This window comes from Montipora capricornis, chromosome 2, assembly GCF_036669925.1.
Source record: "Montipora capricornis isolate CH-2021 chromosome 2, ASM3666992v2, whole genome shotgun sequence".
NCBI lineage: Eukaryota > Metazoa > Cnidaria > Anthozoa > Scleractinia > Acroporidae > Montipora > Montipora capricornis.
The window spans coordinates 45,241,973-45,257,570 of NC_090884.1; the positions used below are offsets into that span (position 1 = coordinate 45,241,973).

General features: G+C 40.4%; 1 protein-coding gene across 1 annotated transcript in view; it reads right to left on the reverse strand.

Moving 5' to 3' along the window:
• Window positions 1-911: 911 nt before the first annotated feature.
• Window positions 912-15,598, reverse strand: part of LOC138023646 (ATP-binding cassette sub-family F member 1-like) — a 40,065-nt gene continuing 25,378 nt past the window's right edge. Inside the window, exons 15-26 of the mRNA XM_068870692.1 lie at window positions 15,463-15,531; window positions 13,803-13,908; window positions 10,788-10,862; window positions 10,292-10,362; window positions 9,354-9,386; window positions 8,454-8,489; window positions 8,073-8,108; window positions 5,333-5,429; window positions 3,997-4,061; window positions 3,006-3,078; window positions 2,594-2,774; window positions 912-1,967 (exon numbers count right to left, since the gene is read on the reverse strand). Coding sequence (XP_068726793.1) covers window positions 2,611-2,774; window positions 3,006-3,078; window positions 3,997-4,061; window positions 5,333-5,429; window positions 8,073-8,108; window positions 8,454-8,489; window positions 9,354-9,386; window positions 10,292-10,362; window positions 10,788-10,862; window positions 13,803-13,908; window positions 15,463-15,531 — 825 coding nt within the window. The 3' untranslated portion in view covers window positions 912-1,967; window positions 2,594-2,610. The remainder of the gene's footprint in view (window positions 1,968-2,593; window positions 2,775-3,005; window positions 3,079-3,996; window positions 4,062-5,332; window positions 5,430-8,072; window positions 8,109-8,453; window positions 8,490-9,353; window positions 9,387-10,291; window positions 10,363-10,787; window positions 10,863-13,802; window positions 13,909-15,462; window positions 15,532-15,598) is intronic.

Sequence of the window (15,598 nt, forward strand, 5' to 3'; positions counted from 1 at the left end):
TTTCCCTTCGATTGAATGATTCTTTTTATACCCGGAAAATTATTTGTTTAGCCTCGCCGTTCCCCAAAAGACTCTTCGCGGGCGATAATTAGCGTTTAAACAGAAGTGTCCTGCCATTTTAGAATCAATGCTTAATTGAGTCGTCTCTTGTGCAGCCTTGTTCAGGCTCTTCTGCACAATAAGGCAATTTCCAACTAATAACAAGAGCCTCTTTAACGCATAATTCAAATAAGAGGTTTCTTGAAGTGCTGTTCTTTTTGATTCCTTGCAAAAATTTCTGGATAAGTAGGGTTTTGACTACAAAAGCTACTTCAAGGAAATGGAATTCGTTAATTTAATTATGGACTCGATCGTTTACTGTTTTTAGGGAACTCTCGCTGGGCGTTGTTAAGTTGGTACTAGGCAATACAAAAAAACAATGAGAACTATTTAACTCCTTTTTTCGTGCCAGACCTCTAACGAAATTTAAATTCATTGCCAACTTCACAGTCCATGAAAAGCGAACGAAATTATCTTCTCATGGGAAGAGTTTTCAAGTATTGAACACAGCAGGCGATCGCTCGCCACACAGCGCGATACTCCTTGCCCAAATCAGTCTCTCCAGCTCTCCCAGACACTAGCGCAATGTTGCCCATACCTTCTAAAGCTTTGAGTTGATATCTCTCTCGAGAATTGGAAAACGAAAGGAAAAAGGCCTAGCTATGAGCCTCGAAGTCATAGCACCCCATTAATTTATAAGGTGTAGTTAGCTGTCTGACTAACTAGTAAGTGTTTATTCGCAATTGAGACGCTATATGGCATAGAAGACCTCGTCTGATGCCAAGGGATTGTGATTTCCTCGTCAAGTACTTGGTCACGCCGGTGGAAAGCGAACAGCGTGCAGTGGAATCGACCAAACAACAACAAGGCAGTTAATTAACATCAATTTTTAATTTACTCATTCTGATTCCAAAACGCAGTAATCGATTTCTCAATAGAATTTTAATTACAGTGGCTGTGGCGAAAATAGATACTTCAAATGCGGATGTTGTGGTCCTGCCACTTAGACTGGTATGGAGTAAAATTTTAAAAACATTCGTGAAGAAATAAGACAACCAAAGAAATATTGCTTTGGCCAATCACAGCATGTGTCGGCATTCAAATGAGCCAATCATAATGAAAGTAAATTAATGCAGCCGCCACAAAGCGCGGGAAAACGTGAGCGAGAAGTCACGTAGTTGGTTCAGCTTACGCCTTTGGTTGACTGAGAATATGGCACGAGATGAAATTTTAATCCTATCCTTTGAAATTCCCTGTAAGACGCTAGGCCATACATGGAAGGGCTTGCATCGGCTAGCCAAATACACGGATGTACCTGGAAACAAGCGCAAGAGGGCCCAGTAACACAGATGCCAGGAATCTCGACCAAGGTGTATTCCAGTGGAAAAATGCCAGGTAGCGGGAGCTTACGTCAGGGAATAATATGACTCCGTTATGAAAGCAACAGGTTTGTGCTGCTATATTCGTTAACATCATTAACGTAACTGTAAAAACTATCTGTGCTATGTGAACGCCACGCTGTGGTCAACCTGATTTTGAAGTATCCATTCTTATCCCACACCCATTTCTTTACATTATCGACTTAAACTATGACAATGCAAAAATACAGCTCTTTGTGACCTCTGCTTTCATTGACGGAACCGTTTTGTAGGATGCCACTATTTTGTTTTTTGGACGGGTTGGAGGACATTGTCTGTTATTGCGAGGTGCGCTGAAATGCTCATTCTGAAGTCGACTAGATCTCTCGTCACGGTGATTACAGCTTGAAGCCGCTCAGCTAATTTTTCACTGCAAATGCACAAGTAACGGTAGCGAAAACAATTCGAAGTTGTCCTGGTGATCAAGTCCAACAAGGTCCATTTAAGGTTATGCACATCGCACATCAAGAGTACAGTGATATACTATCGAGCATTTGATGCCTTCTCCCACTAAAAGAAAAAAGAAATAGCAACATGATTAGGATAAATAATGGAATAAACACAAACTCAAAAACCCCACATCTACACAAAGGGGTCGATTCTCCACAACGCTGAGAAAACACGGGGTGCTTCAAGCTTCTCGGGTCACGCAACCACTTCAAGGAGGCCAAATACAGGCCAAACCAAAATATCGGCGAAAATCGAGCAAGCACAATGCAAATTTGCTGAAAAGCGTGGCCTCCTGATGAACAAGCACAAACGATTACGGCAAGGCATGGAATTTTTTTAATGCTTTTGTCAAGCCACAAGACCCGTATCAGAGTTCATCGACAAACAAGTCAAATTTGGTGCGCACACCATCCTACAAGGCCACCACAGCCACACAAACAGCTAATGTTCAGTGTGGAGGTCTCGAAATTTGTTGCAAAGTCCTCTCCAACAAGCGGCAGAGTACATAAGAGTTGAGCGCGACCAATTCTTGAAAATGTCGAAGGAAAGAGCGTTTTGACACGGTCATGCACGAGTACATGATACTGCGATAGTTTCGATCGAAACTAGCAGTACGACACAATGAAGGAATGGAAAAAAAACCAGAATTAAAAAAAAACTGTCTGTGAAGCATTCTCTGATCTCACCTTGATTTAATTTCATTTTAATGCGACTTGGCAATAACTTCTTCACCAAGTTTCTCCAATATTTCTTGCCTATAATCATCGAAATCACCATCCACTTCAGTTATTGCCTGACTTTCCACAACCCACAGTTGACAAGATGTTTCAAGAATAAGACGCGCATCGTGGCTCACTAGTAAGACTCCTGAAACGAAACAAAGTGCAGTCAAAATGGCGATTTTTGGTGTCTGGTTGCGTCTCTTACAACGACTCTCGTCATTGGCTGAGAAGACAAAGAGCCAAAACAAAATTGTATGAATGAAATACATACGACAGCACATACGAAGTACGAAGTACATACGAAGTACATACGAAGTACATACGACAGAAAAAATGGACCCTTATCGGGTTTACCAGTTTCAGCTGTATTTCTTACCTCCAGTAAATTCATTTATGGCGTCAGCAAGAGCATCTATAGATTCTATGTCCAAGTTATTCGTAGGTTCGTCCTGTGATAAAAATGACAGAGGTTTCAATTGCATATCAAAAATCCTGTGGATGAAATTTGTATTGTGTGTGGTTGCCTTAAGGTTTACAACTCTCGCGAACTTCTCAACCCATGAGAGACGAGAGAAAGGTGGGGAGTAACCGCTAATTCTTCGCGCGGGCCCTGGGTAACTCCGGCCGGCAGACCGAATATCACAAGCATGGCGGAGGGTGTCTCGATCCGTGCGTCCAAACGAGTTATCCAGACCTTGCAAGAAGAATTAGCGCTTAGTCTCTCACTCCCTCTCCGATAAGCCCACTTGAAAATACCGCGATCAATTAATCGTTTCAACGGACCACGAGTGACATGCGGTGATCACCAAGGACATGCGCAAATTCAGTAACGCAAAAGGTACTAGTTAACGACAGGTTAATGAGCCTCGGTCTGATGCTTGTTCCTACGTTTGCCTCGCTCGTGAAAACAAGCCCTACACGAAAGGAATGATATATTTAAACTTCAAACTAAATGCTGAGGTTGTAAAATCACTTGAATGAGCTTCTGGTTGAGTATCGTAAAACTAAAAACAACGTAATTACTTAAGCCAATCAGACGCAAGCAATCGAATGGGCGAATCGTAAGGCAAAGCAAGTACACGTAACCGGCCGCAAGTCGCTATTAGTTTTTCTTCGGCATCCGACTGATTGAGAATGGGATGGTTGCTCCTGTACCAATCGCGAACTGCACATTGCACGTGAGCATTTTCCCGCGCCTTGTCTGTGAAGTGATTGGTTAATTACGGTTTTTGAGCCTTTTTGCGATCGCTCGTGGTGATAAAAAAATACTCAACAGAAAACCACTCTCAGCCAATATACAAAACTAAATAAATTACGAAATGACTTTTCCACACGAAGCCCGGAAGAAAGAATTAACCAACACTCACCAGTACAATGACATCCGGGTTACTGAGTGCCAAATCCGCGAAAGCAACACGTGACTTCTGTCCACCTGAAATCGAGGTTTGCACAAACTAAAGTCAAAAAGTTGGCTGATGTTGCGTTGTATCAGACACAATCTCCAAACCGAGGTTGACAAAAATACTCTGAACTGCGGAATCTCAAAAAAAGAGTTCCTTCATGTTTCTATCCGTCTTTGGCTCTTGCATTCTCGACACAGGTTTTGACAATGAACAGTGTTTATGCTCTATGTTTGGCCAAAATGACCTGGATCGCGGTTTAGGTTAAGCACCGCCTCGACTTTGTTACAATAAACGGCCCAAAGTTTACAAGAAAGGCAGTTAAATTTTTAGAATATTGTCACAAGACGCAAGTTTGGTCAACCTCGTTTCCTTTAAACACAAATGTAGTTTCTATAGAGGTCACTGTCCAAAGAACGACAATGAAAGCGGACTTCAATTAAAGTGCACCTAATCCCAAAATATTTTTTTTGCTAAAATGAATCTTTGCAACTGTTCGAAACGCATTGCGGCCATTTTTTCATTTTTCTAACAAATCCTGGCATCTTATAGGCTTCGAAAGTTGCGAAAATCCAAGCATCTTTTGTTCACGACCGAGTCAGAAGGGGAGTGGGTCTATTCCTGATTTGACGTCACAATCTACTTTGCATGCATTTTTACAAAGCGTTAATTAAATGTAAATCAGTTTGTGACGTCAAATCAGGAATAGACCCAGGATTTTCGCAACTTTCGAAGCCTATAAAATGCCAGGATTTGATAGAAAAATTAAAAAATGGCCGCAATGCGTTTCGAGCAGTTGCAAAGATTCATTTTAGCGGAAAAAATATTTTGGGGTTAGGTGCACCTTAAGCAAGCAGGAGAAGAAGGTGCTCTGACACGAAAACTTCACCAGCAGAAGCTCTCAAACTTTCCCTTTTAAGCAAAACACCAGACCCTAATGCCATTTATCCTCCATACGCAAGTTACGTCATCGCCAAAACGGTGACACAAAAAACAAAATGTGTCTCACTCCATTCTCTATTTTCGAATTCCCCATAATACACTTTGTTTGCCCCCCAAATTTTGCATAAACTATTGTTTTCAAATGCTCTTGGGGACACTGCATATTCCCAAGAGCATTTGAAAACAATGATTTATGCAAACTTTGGGGGGCAAACAAAGTGTATTATGGGGAATTCGAAAATAGAGAATAGCTTCTTTGTATTTATCATCAATATTGCGGCGATGACGTAACAAAGTTGTCGTTACCTGTAAGGTCACGTGGTTACAAGTCAAGACAACAGCAAATGAATCGGCAACTAACCTGACAAATCCCTAGTTTTGATGGTGTGAGCATGGCTCACTAAGCCAAATCTTCCCAGGTGTTTTCTTGCTGTTTGATAATCCAAGTTATACTTTTTCTGAAACCGACAACCAGTAAAAACAAAAAAATCTAGTTCATGTGCAAATTGACAAAGCCTTGAATAAAAAAGGTAACTATTTCAATATTTCACTTAAAGTGCCCCTGTGATTAAAAAAAATCACTTCCTCTTCCTTTCTTTGCAGATTTTGAAAGTGTGTTTGCTTGACACCTGACTGGCAAAATTTTGAGCTTGGACGTCTATCCAAAGGCCGTTTACTTTGAGTGTAAGTTTTGGATTTCACAGTCCGCCATAAATCACGTTCAAAACTGATCGATTGGACTTCAGAGGGTTGGATCCAAAAAAAGTGACACCATTTTCTCACTGGCTTAAAATTTCAGCGTGTGAATACAAAACGCGAGATAAAAAGTCTGAAAGCCCAAAACTCTCGTGCTGCATATTAATCTTGCGACATGCACACACATTGCACTCTTAAACCGGTGAGCCTTTGACGTCATTATCTCCTCGATCCAGCTCTCGCACGATCTTAAAGTTAGTAATGGCGGACCATTAAATAGGAAAATTCCAGTTAAGATAAACAGGTATCTTTTTTAAATCAAGGCTCAAGACTTTGGTCGCTTGGTGTTTGTTTGGTCATAGTTTTGAAATCCAAAGAAAAATAAGAATTGATTTTTTGGTCACAGTGGCACTTCAAACACGAAGACGCACGATAAAAAGTGGTCAACATTAGCCTATTCTATCCACCGGGACCTCCTTGTTCGAGAGAGATTTTCGGGGTATGACCCCACCATGTATTGAATACTAAAGGCTGGTTTACACGTAGGACGCAAGCATAAGCATAAGCAACATACGCAGGCGCATTAGCTTGTTGTTAATTAGTGTCTTTTTTTCTAATGAAAGGTACCAATTACCAAAACGCTACTGCGTCTGCTGCTTGTGCTTATGCTAGCGTCGAACGTGTAAACCAGCCTTAACCGACAAAGGTTGGGTTTTGAGATCAAATAAAGTTTTAGGCTAATTAAACTTAAGATTAGCTTTTCGGAACACAAGCTGGACATTACGAAAACTTACCAAAAGACCGGTGTGCGACATTTGCAAACTGCAGACTGCGTACAAATAGGCCTTTTTCGATATATTAAAATTCAGCTTGATAGTGAGGCAGTAAGGACAGAGACAAAGGAAAGTGGATGATATGTAAATATTTTTCACATCCATTCCAACGTGTTTTTATAGTTTTGTCCTCACTGCCTCATTATCAAGCTGAATATTTGATATTTCGAAAATGGCCTAGTGCGCCGATAAACCGTCTTTAAGTCCAAGCACTTATTTCAAATAGCGCTGAAAAACAGTATTTCAGTCTAAGCACTCATTTTAAAACGGTTAGCTTTCAATGACTTTGACAACCCCAGTCTCTCTCGAACAAGGTGGGGCTAATATGTTGACCATAAAACAATCCAGCGAATACACCTCTTAACAGTTGTGTGCTTAGTTACCTGGCCTTTAAATGACAATGAGTTTGGTGTTGAACTTGTTATGATACAGACCTCCCTCCTTTTCTTACGTTAATGATGTTGTTGTCATGCTAATTAGTAAGAATTTACATAAGAAAAAAAGTGAGGTTTCTATCAAAACAAGGTCAACTCCAGCCTCACTTTCATTCATAGGCCAGGTAACTAAGCACACAACTGTAAAATGGACTATTCATCCAAGAGTGCGTGTTTAGTGTTTAACTGCTGAGTACCCGGTCACTTTGGCCCCGTCCACACGTATCCAGATATTTTTGAATCCACAACTTTTTCGCAGCGGATTACCAAAAAGATTCTGGTCAACAACGTAACGTATTCAAATCGAATTTGCCCGTCCACACGTAACCGGATTCGTTCTAGTATCCAGGACTCCTCTGCGACTATTGTCAACACAGCATGCGCCACCAGGCGTGCGAGTTGGCGGCAGATTCGCTTTTTTCACCTCGTGCACTGCTTCGTGAACATCTTTAGGACAAATATGTCAACAATCGGGACAGAAACCGAAGAACAATGTGAATAGCAAGGTTGACCATTCATATGGACCGATGATGAGGATGAACTTTTGCTTAAAGTCGGAGTGGAGTACAAAATACGGTGCACAGTGAACATAGCAAAGTTAAACTGCATACATGCTATAAGGCTTGAAATGAGTCCAAGAATTAGAGGAGCGATAGCATTTCGTTCAGCGGCCATGTTGAACATTTACGCGGAAAGATTCAAAGATTCCCACTCTGGAGAGCCGATTTCAAAAGCTGCAGATTCTCATGTCGGATTCGTCGGATACGGGCAGCTTCTGCAGGTACCGGAGCAGAAATTAGGTAAAACAAAAGAAACAAAAGACAGAAAACAAAACAACTCCAAAGCATACTAAATCCCAAGCATACTATGTCCCAAGTGACCAAAAACATAATGCTTTCCGGTACCTGCAGAAGAGCCCGAATACATGTGGACAGAAGGCGAATTTGCAAAGAAACAGTTGCGGATTTAAAAATATCCGGATACGTGGACGCCGTGAAACGCTTACATTATGTTTACTCATTATCTCTAAACCTCAAATGCTATGAGAAAACGGAAGGGGCGAGGCGATAAAGCTACAGTAGATTGTGAAGTATTAACACTACTTCATCAGACCTTAACAAAGTTCGTTTATCTATACCTGAAGATACTCCACTGGTGAATCTTCCATATTTAGCTACAAACAAAAGAAAACTTGATTAAAATAAGAAAACAGACATAAAAGGCATCTGGAGCTTATAAAGAGGAGCGTCCATCTCCACGAATTCCTTGATTCAACCCTTTCCCGAGTAAATTAATTTTTAGGAACAGGTTTTTCCCGCGCAAAATATCATATTTCCCTTGACGTCGAGATAGCTCTGTTTTGATTGGCTTTTATAACAATGGGCGTACAGAATCCTCCAATGGGGAAGTGTTCTATAAATAAATCCAATCGGAAAAGGGTTGACTCTTAGGCCAAGTATGGGAGATAGAGGCTTCCCATTGATGAGCTTGTTGAAAATACTTAACTATCGTTCATTACCTGATCAGCAGAGTGTTGGTTATAAGAACCTAAACGCTGAAAAATAAAAGCAACAACTTGTCAAACGTTTTGCGGTTCAGCAAGGTTTGTATTATAGGAAATTAACGCTTCACGAAACTTACCGCGAGTTTAAGTTGAGTTAATTTCAACGCTGTTAATTAAGTAGCGCGTTAATTTCCGTGACCTTGATTACCATTACTATATAGACACCGATGAAATACCAAGTGAGCTTTCGCGCGAAAACATGTTATCTTCACACGTGAAAAGATCACTGTTGCTATGGTTACATACAAAAACGCGCCTTTCGACGTCACGCCTTTCGTGAAATGATTTAGTATTTCATTGGTGTTAATATAATAAATAGAATATTACATGGTCGCTTGGAGATACGAAACTTCTCTTGTCGTGTTGAAAAATACTTCACTCGTCCGCTGCGCTCACTCGTGAAATATTTTGTAAGACTCGAAGAGAAATTTCCTATCTCCACGCGGCCATGTAATATCCTCTATTCCTTCCCCCCCCCACCAACCAAATCTGTGGCAAACTCCAGAGATTCTAGCCAAACTCCAGAGATTCTAGCCAAACTCCAGAGATTCTAGCCAAACAATAGATTTTATTCCCGCACTTTATTTAAAATCAGTTTTTTACACTAGAAAGTCGTTTACTTTACCTAAACTGCATTTTCTGGGGGAAGGGGTTGCGGCAGACATGTTAATTTCCAACATTTTGAAATTTTGCCCCCTCTCTCGCGTCTATTTCCAATGTTGGGAAGCAAATTTCTCTTGAAGTTGAGTTAATTAAGGCCGCGTTAATTAACACGAGCGTTAATTTGCTATATATTATATCCATAGCTGTCAAAGAGAATTGACGAAACATACACAAGTCTCGAAGTCAACTTACAAGTCTGTGATTTCGTATTGACTCTCCCTTCAACTGAAATAAACATAAGAATGAAAATGCTAAAGTCATTAATTAAAACTGAATTTCAAAGAGTCCCAATCCTAGAAAATTTCGATAGCAAATTGTTAAACGCGACAAATTCAGGAGACCAGGCAAGCGTAATATGCAGGCGCTATTCTTTTCCACTGATGATTCTGGAATCTTCTTTAAACAAATCCCAGTGTTTCTACCAGGAGTCGTATCGAGTGTAATGTGATTTTTTGGGGGAGTAAGTTTGGTGAAGTAGTGAAAGCAAATGTAAGCCCGGGGTTCAATCCCAGAGTCAACATAAAACGTGGGTTGAGTTTGCCTTTTCTCTACTCTGTTCTGAGAGTTTCCGGGTTGCCCCTCTCAGCAAAAACCAAATATTGCTTTACTTTGCTTTAATTTGGCTTAACTTGATTAGATTTAAAAACTCCCCAATAGATGGAGCACGTGTGCTTAGCAAAAAGGCCCTAAACTTTTAGTAATGTTTTACACCTTATTCCAATAGTATTCTTTTGTTTCCTTGCAAATTGGCCCTTTAAGCCTTGCTTTCAAACGTAAAATTCAAAAGAATATTTAACCTTGAAAGAGGCCAAAAGGGCCCATTTGCAATCAAACAATACTTAACTGGCGGCCATTTTGGAATAAGGTGTATTGCTAGTATTATGGTTACTGTCATCATCATCAATGAGCTACATGAATTCATGTCTTGTGGCATCTGCCCTGAATAATACTTCTATGACCGAGATTATCAAAACAGGCATTCACGCAGGTGTAGTGAAGCAGATCTTAAATATGAATGAAGAGATGAATTTTTCGGTGATGATATCATTTCAACCAATGAAGCACGAGATTCCTGTGTAACAGGTAAGACTTAACAACTAAACTATGACCTGGCAAATCACAAAACCTACCGGTTCAAGTTGACCTATTAAAAGCTTCAAAAAAGTACTTTTGCCAACTCCATTATTACCCACAACAGCAACTGCAATTCAAACAAAACAAAACAAAACAATAAACGAACAGTTTGTGTCAAACTTTGTGTGTGCTCACATTATTGATTGAACACTTTCTGATAATAGATTGATTAAAAAAGTAAAATACTTACAGATTTGAAAATAAATACCTAACTTCGAAAGAACAATCAAGAGCTGCGGAGAGGGAGGGGCTGTCCTACCGTGTTGTTTTCTCCTAATCCTCGCCCCCTCCCCCCCCTCCCCTTCACTTTCAAACGTACTCTGCGGCCCCTGTCAAAGCCTCTTTTTTGTGATTTCATTTATTTGACAACTTTCTTCTCAAATGACTGTTCCTCTTAACAGTTAAAAATATACTTGTCGCCTTCAGAGAACACAATAGAAATGGCTGGTGAGAAAATGAAGCGAATGACACAAGAAAAGAATTTTCTCTTACTTCGAGATTTCATGTCAATTCCAAAATCCAGATTAATGAACAACTTAGGTTGGTTGGGGTAACCAAATGTTACAGCTGCAAAGAAACAAAAAGAATAATATAATAGCATGGGCACAAGCACTGCATACCAAGATGGAATGAAATGATAAAAGTGATGAAAATAGTTCGAGAACAGGGATCTTGATTTTACATTTTTTTTTACTGTGTTTAGATATGGCATTTCAGAGGGAAAAAACTTACCAGAGGAGAAAAATACTCTCTTTGGAATTCAAAATTGTTTCAATTCAAATAATAGTCACGTTTTCTTTTCTGCTGGTAAACTAATTTTCTAGAGCTTCAAACAGGGTTGTATATAACAGCCGGCTTCTCTGTAAGGTTTCGCCGGCTACTTTCATTGTTTGAAGAGTCAAGACATGTAGAGGAGATGATGTTTATGAGGTCTAAACTACTTGGGCTCAATGCAAATAAAAATTTGCAGTGCCTATCTTTTCTGAAAACACATAAAAGACTTCTGACTCAAGGGCAGTTTAAAAACGTTATGCTTGAGACTTTCGTTTTGAAAAAATCTTGCTGCTGTGGCGGGAAAGTAGGAACAATATGATTTGTTGTCCGCCATATTGGATTTCGATATCTTAAAACAGCCCCCGATTGTATCTTACAGGAAGGAAAAATCACTCAAGGACGTTTTAGTCCGCGCAAAACTTCCTTTAATCACGCCGCAATCATAAAAAAACTTGAAAACAAAGAAGCACTTTCAAAAGGTTTGTTCTCAAACCAGAAGGAAATTTACATATGATGTTCTGCTAGCAACACCCTCAGCCTGCATTCACGCATCTCTTACCACAACTCAACTGAGGAACAAAACTAGCCCCTGATCATTCACTAACCGCTCCTTCGTTTTCACTTCGAACCTTTCAGTTGATCATTTATAGCGAACGTAGAAGCTGAGGTCTCGTAGACTTTATTTAAACACTTGAACGTAACGCTCCTCGGAGTTAAATCCTACTTGCCCGCGTAAGTGCTCGTCCTCTCGAGGGCATCTCTACGCTTCAACATGACAACGGATCTTTATCCCACGTCACTCTTGATCAACTCTCACTGCTTTATGGAACTCCTAATCTCTTCGGAAACAACTGCATCACTCTTAAACCGCTCGAGTGATTTTCAATTTTCGAAATTACTACAACCAAGTTCCGCAAGCATATTTTCCCGCTAATTACACAATGGAACGAATGTGTGCCATCTTCACACCTAAACAGGATCGAAACATTCTTTACGCCATTGCCCAATTAGTATCCTCCAATCAGCTTCTTTATTCAACAACCAATCAGAAGCCTTTGCTGGTCTAGTCCTTCAAGTATGTGCCATGTTTACAAGTTGTCAAGTGGCAATATTTGCCATGCTCGTTAGCTCCAGCAAAACCACCAAAAAGATACAAAAAATATCACTCAACTTTTTGTTTATAGGGTTGTATTATTGAAATGTCGCTTCGTCTTTCTTTAAGTAACATGGTTTTCATAGTATAATTGCAGCTTGATTCATCCCTCTAATGTCTGAGTTTCATGGCCCAAAATGCCGGGAAATGCATTTCCTGGCATTCAGTTTTCAAAAATTTTCCGGGGAGCATGCCCCCGGACCCCCCTAGAAGAGATGGGCAAAAGCCCATCGTATGGGTCCTCCGGACCCACAACCGTCTACTTTGCAAAAAACCCCGGCTACTTAAAACCTTAAAGAAAACCCTGCTTCAAATCTCACTTTTATTTCAAATTAACTGCAGCGTAGGGTCACTTTACAGAATATTTTATCTGGCATAAGGAATAATGCAAGCTTAATACCCATAAGGACATACAGCACGCATGATCTATAGAAAATTATTTGAGATGGAGTGAAGTGAACTACCATACGTTTATTTGTCAACACACTCAGGGTTCTTCATAACCAATTTACGATACTGGTTGGCACACTTTCGCCAGAATGCTCGTCACACAGTTTTAAAATTGCTTAAGGAAAAGAAAGTTGCCCCTCTTCGGAACAAGGCCAGGCAGGCAAGGCCATAAACGTAGTGCCAAACAATGCATGAATTCTTTAACATAACACACTATTTTGATTTTTAGCAAAGGGCAGAAAGAAGGGGCTGACAGTTGAAAGTCCTTACCTGAGAAGACTTGAAAATCTAGTTGTATAAAGATAAAATTACAAACTTAAGGCAGCACTTTTCCTCAGTTATTTTAAGAGCCCGAGTCTTGGTCCAGCCTGGGTTCAAACCTGTCAACTCCCAAACAGTGGTCCAGTGGTCTCATCCAGCTGCACCAACCCGTCAAAGGTGCAACCAAGCCAACTAGTCAGCAGTACAGTTTGCTGGTACAGTGATCAATAGCATTACCTCTCCACACTGAATGTTGGTAAAAAAAGGTAAAGTCTGCGTTCGAGCCAAGGAGGCCCATCAGGCCAGCGCTTATCTCCGGTTTCCGTAGCATGAAGCGACTAGGAATATTTCCACTCCCCCCTGGATGGGATGCTAGTCCATTGCAGGGTTACCCCCAGCATTAAATTCGCTGGTACCCATTTATACACCTGGGTGGAGAGAGGCACCGTGTGAGTAAAGTGTCTTGCCCAAGAACACAACAACACACAACACAACTGAATGTTGGAAGGAGGATCAATGCCGATCCCTGTGTCACCATTTAGACTTGCTAGTAGAACCTTTGTTACCGGGTATTCACGTAAGCTGACACAAGCATAAGAATGTACTAAGTAAACAACAATGAGCACGTTCTTCTCATTCATATGCAAGGTTGTCAAAAGAAAACAACCGTGGGCAAAAATCATCACCCACTTTGTTGTCTTGGCCACCCACTCGAGTGCACTGATACCCACTTGAGCGCACTGATTCCTTATTTTTCACCTCCTGCTTTTCAAACACAGCCATATACTGAAAAACATTCACTGGTATGTTCTCAAGTGCATGCTTCTATGTTTATGTTTATGTTCATTCTAATAGCGTAAAGCACTTACATTTTAAACCCAAGATAGGTGGATTGAGTGGCGGTGGCAAAGGAAAGGAGAACTTGACAACATACTCTTTGGGTTTCTTGATAAGTTCCACAGGTTCAAGATCATCCTAGACAGAAAGAAAAATGTTACAACCCATAAAATGTATAGAGAATCTGACTGGTTTGGTTTCTAAAGGAAGCAGTGCTGCGTTGGCAGGTAAAAAAAAAATTGGTACAACTCTAATGGTTTTGTTTAAAGGGCCACATTCACCCAAATGTCCTTGTGGTCATTTGTTTTTGTTTCCAAATGACGGCTTGTCCAAATGCGTGATCTGATTGGCTGAGTGCAATCAGGCAAATAATGCAGGAAACAACAAGTCAGCTATTTGGATAATTTCGTGTTACACGAAATTCAGTCACTGTGCGAAATGACTTTTGGGCGAATGTGGGGCCTTAAAGTTTCCTTAATTTTGCAAGTTGTTTCCTTTTTGTCTCTTGGTTATTATGAAGTTGTATTTAATGCAGTGCAGCAAGAAAAGAACTGATGATCATGATAACCTTTGCTAATATTAAATGGCCCCTGTGTATTAACTTCTTACTAACTGAGTGCGAGGGCCGTACTGGGGAATATTGGCCCGAGGTCGTGGCAGTACGGACCGAGCGCAGTGAGGTCCGTACAAAAATGACCGAGGGCCAATATTCCCCAGTACGGCTCGAGCTAGCTCGGTTAGTAAGTAGTTTATTATATGGCTTTTTAATTACCTTTTGCTTTGTTTTCGCAAGCCCGTAATTGGCCCGTGGGCATTACGGGAGAATAATGCCCTTTAATTCAGTCACAATTAGCCAATCAGAGCGCGCGTTATATCGGCTACAAACACAAGCCATATAATAATAATAAATACTGCTTCCGACAAACACAACCTTAAGGAGCATGGATGGCACAGTCTGTTAATGCGTGGCCTTCGTGCAAGAGATCCTGAGTTTGATCCCCGGATCTCAACATCCTTGTTTCGACTTCTTTCCATTCTGTGTAGCTTAAATAGCTTTAAATACCCGTAAAAGGGAGCATTGATGGAGAGGGGGGAGTAAAATGAGTGCATCGTCGACCTCAGGTTTATCAGTTGAATTACTGTTACGAGTTATCGACGTTAAATATGGTTACTTTACTTTACTCTCTCACAACTTCGATAAAAGCACCCAAATCTCTTGGGTCTTGCTTCCCTGCTTACACCAAGGAAGGGTAAGATAAGGCAAGTTTCACAAACTGTTTGGCAACAAAAGACAAAATGCTATTCGTTTCACCCCAGCTACATGTTATGATGTGGTTATAAACATTCATTTTTTGTTACCAGTTAGCAAAGATCAAAATTACGTGGGGCACGCATGTTACAGAAGATTTTGTTCAACATAATATTACTTCACAATAAATGTGACACACAGTTGGGAGCAGGTCAATTTGTTACAAGGCTCATGTGCTCCTGTGAAAGGACTCAATGAAGGAAATGTAACCACATAGTTGAGGTGTGGGCTATAGACAGAAGAGAGAGAAATGACCCTTGCACTTATCGGGACCTGATAAATGATTTATTATCTTTCGTCTATAGCCCGCACTTCAAATATATACAGTGTACATTTCTTTCACTACAATGTTTCTTATTGGGAAATTCTGCAAAGTGACTGACCTCATTGGGCATATCTTTCTTTCCTCCCTTTTTGTTCTTTCTTCCTTGCACTGCCTTTGTTTTCTCTTCCTACAGAGTCCATTGAGTCAAACAACAATAACAATAACAATTATACATTTAATAGTTTTTTTTTTTG